This window comes from Rhagoletis zephyria, unplaced genomic scaffold (assembly GCF_001687245.7).
Source record: "Rhagoletis zephyria isolate East Lansing unplaced genomic scaffold, Rhagoletis_zephyria_1.1 Rzeph_scaffold_20516, whole genome shotgun sequence".
NCBI classification, from domain to species: domain Eukaryota; kingdom Metazoa; phylum Arthropoda; class Insecta; order Diptera; family Tephritidae; genus Rhagoletis; species Rhagoletis zephyria.
Genome location: NW_016177574.1, coordinates 2,669 through 5,394, shown reverse-complemented (window position 1 = coordinate 5,394; position 2,726 = coordinate 2,669). Strand labels below are relative to the sequence as shown.

General features: G+C 32.6%; 1 protein-coding gene across 1 annotated transcript in view; it reads right to left on the bottom strand.

The window, feature by feature from the left end:
• Positions 1 to 799: 799 nt before the first annotated feature.
• Positions 800 to 2,726, bottom strand: part of par-6 (partitioning defective protein 6) — a 4,545-nt gene continuing 2,618 nt past the window's right edge. The window contains exons 4-5 of the mRNA XM_017637236.1: positions 1,500 to 1,668; positions 800 to 1,433 (exon numbers count right to left, since the gene is read on the bottom strand). Of these exons, the coding sequence (XP_017492725.1) occupies positions 1,062 to 1,433; positions 1,500 to 1,668 (541 nt within the window). The 3' untranslated portion in view covers positions 800 to 1,061. The remainder of the gene's footprint in view (positions 1,434 to 1,499; positions 1,669 to 2,726) is intronic.

Genomic DNA, 2,726 nt, shown 5'->3' with positions numbered 1-2,726 from the left:
TTATTTAGTGACTGTGCCTTAAGAATTTAGTACTAGCCATTCGAACGTGAACGCCAAAATATTACGTATGTTTTTCTATTCGTTTTTACTACAAATTCATTTCAACGCTTAATAATATAGGCGACAGGAAGTATACATTTTTTCTTCTTGATATTTTGCAACACAACAATGTGTATAAGCATATAAAATTGGTGATTGCGAAAATCTTATAAATTCAGCCGAGGCTGTCAGAAACCCAACTTGAATATTACGGTAAAATAGTTAAACTGTATTTATTTTCTTCGCCTTGGCATTCAAGGGACATACATATGTATGTAAAGGTTTACGAAAAACAAAATACCCTCTACAATAAGCATTTATAGAATTTAAGAATCCAAACAAAAATTTTACACAAATTACATAAAATCACAATTTTTTCTTGGAATGTAAGTCTGATGAACAGTGTACACTGTCAGTTAATATGTATTTAAATTTAATTATATTTGAAACAATTACACATACAAAATAGCACGTTTAAAATAAACTGACAATTTAACATTAATTTAAATAGACAACTACAGTAAAACACGATTAAAAATACTAACAACACACGTTTTTTCTCTGACGTTTTGCAGATATGTATGCATGTATATCAATGTGTATAAGTTCCTAATAATACAGTTTGTTTAGTTAAGTTGCGGCGACGTGCATAGTGTTTGAAAAGCAATTTGTAACAATTCCGCGAACCGTCGTTAAACGCATAAATAACTATTCACTTTACACAATTAATTTATACATAATTAAGTAGTACTAGTTACGAATGTAGAAATAAAAAATAAAACGTGAAGCATGAAAATTTGTGTGTATATGTGTCTTTTTTCGTATTTGTTATGCCTACGATTTCTTAGATTTTTGTAGACTTAGATTTTTTTTTTCAAATATATGTATTATGAATGCATGTATATATACTCCGCACTACTTCTTTGTTCGACTTTTAAAAGTTTCGTTTGCGCCCTTGCTCTAAAAACCCGGTCATTTCATTTCATTCTCAGTATTCAAATTTGTCCCTTTCCCTATTCCATTCAAAGATGTAGTACACCATCTTTTGACTCGCCGCCTCCAACAACTGTTGTTGAAGCTGTTGATGCCGTTTGGTGATGTTGTGACGTGATTATCAAAGCCGGTGAAGGCACAGTTGACTGTTGTTGAAGTTGTGGCTGCTGTGCAACGTTGTTGTGATCATCGAGTGTTACACCAGTCAGATCGACAACTTCGTCTTGGTCATCCTGTTCATTTTCATCAGATGTATTAGTCTGATTGGTATGATGTGAACCGCTAGATAGTTGACTGGTACGCGAGAAAGAACCGCGTCTTGGTGAGGTAAGCGTGCGCTGATTTGCCGGCTTAACTGTAATTATTAAATTGGAACTATTTGCTACCATCATATCGGTGACCTGTGAAAGTTATGTTGATTAATATCCACAGGATATTGACAAACTTAAAGGAAAGGTAAATCGCACCTGATCTAGGGTTTTGCCAGCCACTTCAATACCATTCACTTCTATAACTTCGTCGTTAACTGCTAGGAGACCAGTACTCTCAGCAAGGCCACCAGGAACAAGCCGTGATATGAAGATACCAGGCTGTTTTTCTAAACCATTTGCCGTTACTCGCACCGACGTACCATCTCTGTGTAAATGAAAATAAAGGGAACGTTTATAGTAATTGTGTTCAACTGAAACTCTTTAACTGGAACCTTTCTTTATTTTTTAGAATTCGGTAATAGCGATATATGGGCATATCCCCAAAAAAAACTTGCATTTTTTATTTGCTTGTATCTTTGTACTTAACCGTTTTTACTTCCAAAAACTTTTGTTGAATATAGCACCTTCGCAGTGCCTTGTAATAGTTGTGATATACATACGACCTTTCAGTTTCCTTCCTATTTTAAGCTTAGTTACGCGTGCGAATGTCGCGTTCGTAACCCAGGATATGCCCATATGTACAATTGGCTCACTTTAAACCAATAAAAACAAAAACATCCGACATTCATTTCCATTAAAATTAGGTTCAGGTTCAAATTAACGAGTTTCGGCATATGTATATTAATACTCTAAACGCGTCTAAAGATGATGTTATTGTATTGATTGAAACGGCTCCGATAAAAATATAATTATCTCACAAATTAACACAAATGTAAGTAATAAAGTATTACCACCTTCCGACGAGGGTATGAAAAACTGTTAGACCGAAACCAGAATACTCGCGGGTAATTGAAACGTGATTCAAAATAATTTTCATATATACATATGTATGTACACATGTACATATAGTATAACCACTGAAATGCTTTTTGATTGTGTGTTATTATAAGTTTTAGAAAATATAACTATTATTCTGTTATTTTATTTTTCTAGTTTTATCTTTCTTTTTTGTACTATAAAAGATCTCTTTCTGTATGATATGAATTGATATGATATATTGCTTAGTTAGGATTTTTTTAACTAATATATAAGGACCCATAATCATATGTAATTAACTATATACTCTCAACCTTGAATCTGACATTAAAAAGGTTACAATGGTCTATGCACAGCTATAAGTTCAACGTTAATAAATATAAGTTTAACCTTTAGTAAATATGTATGTATGTACATATTTATAGTGTAAATCGTTTTTGTTTTTGGAAATGCCTACTTAAAGGGGCGTATGAAATTTACATTAATGTAAGAACAATTTAACTAATT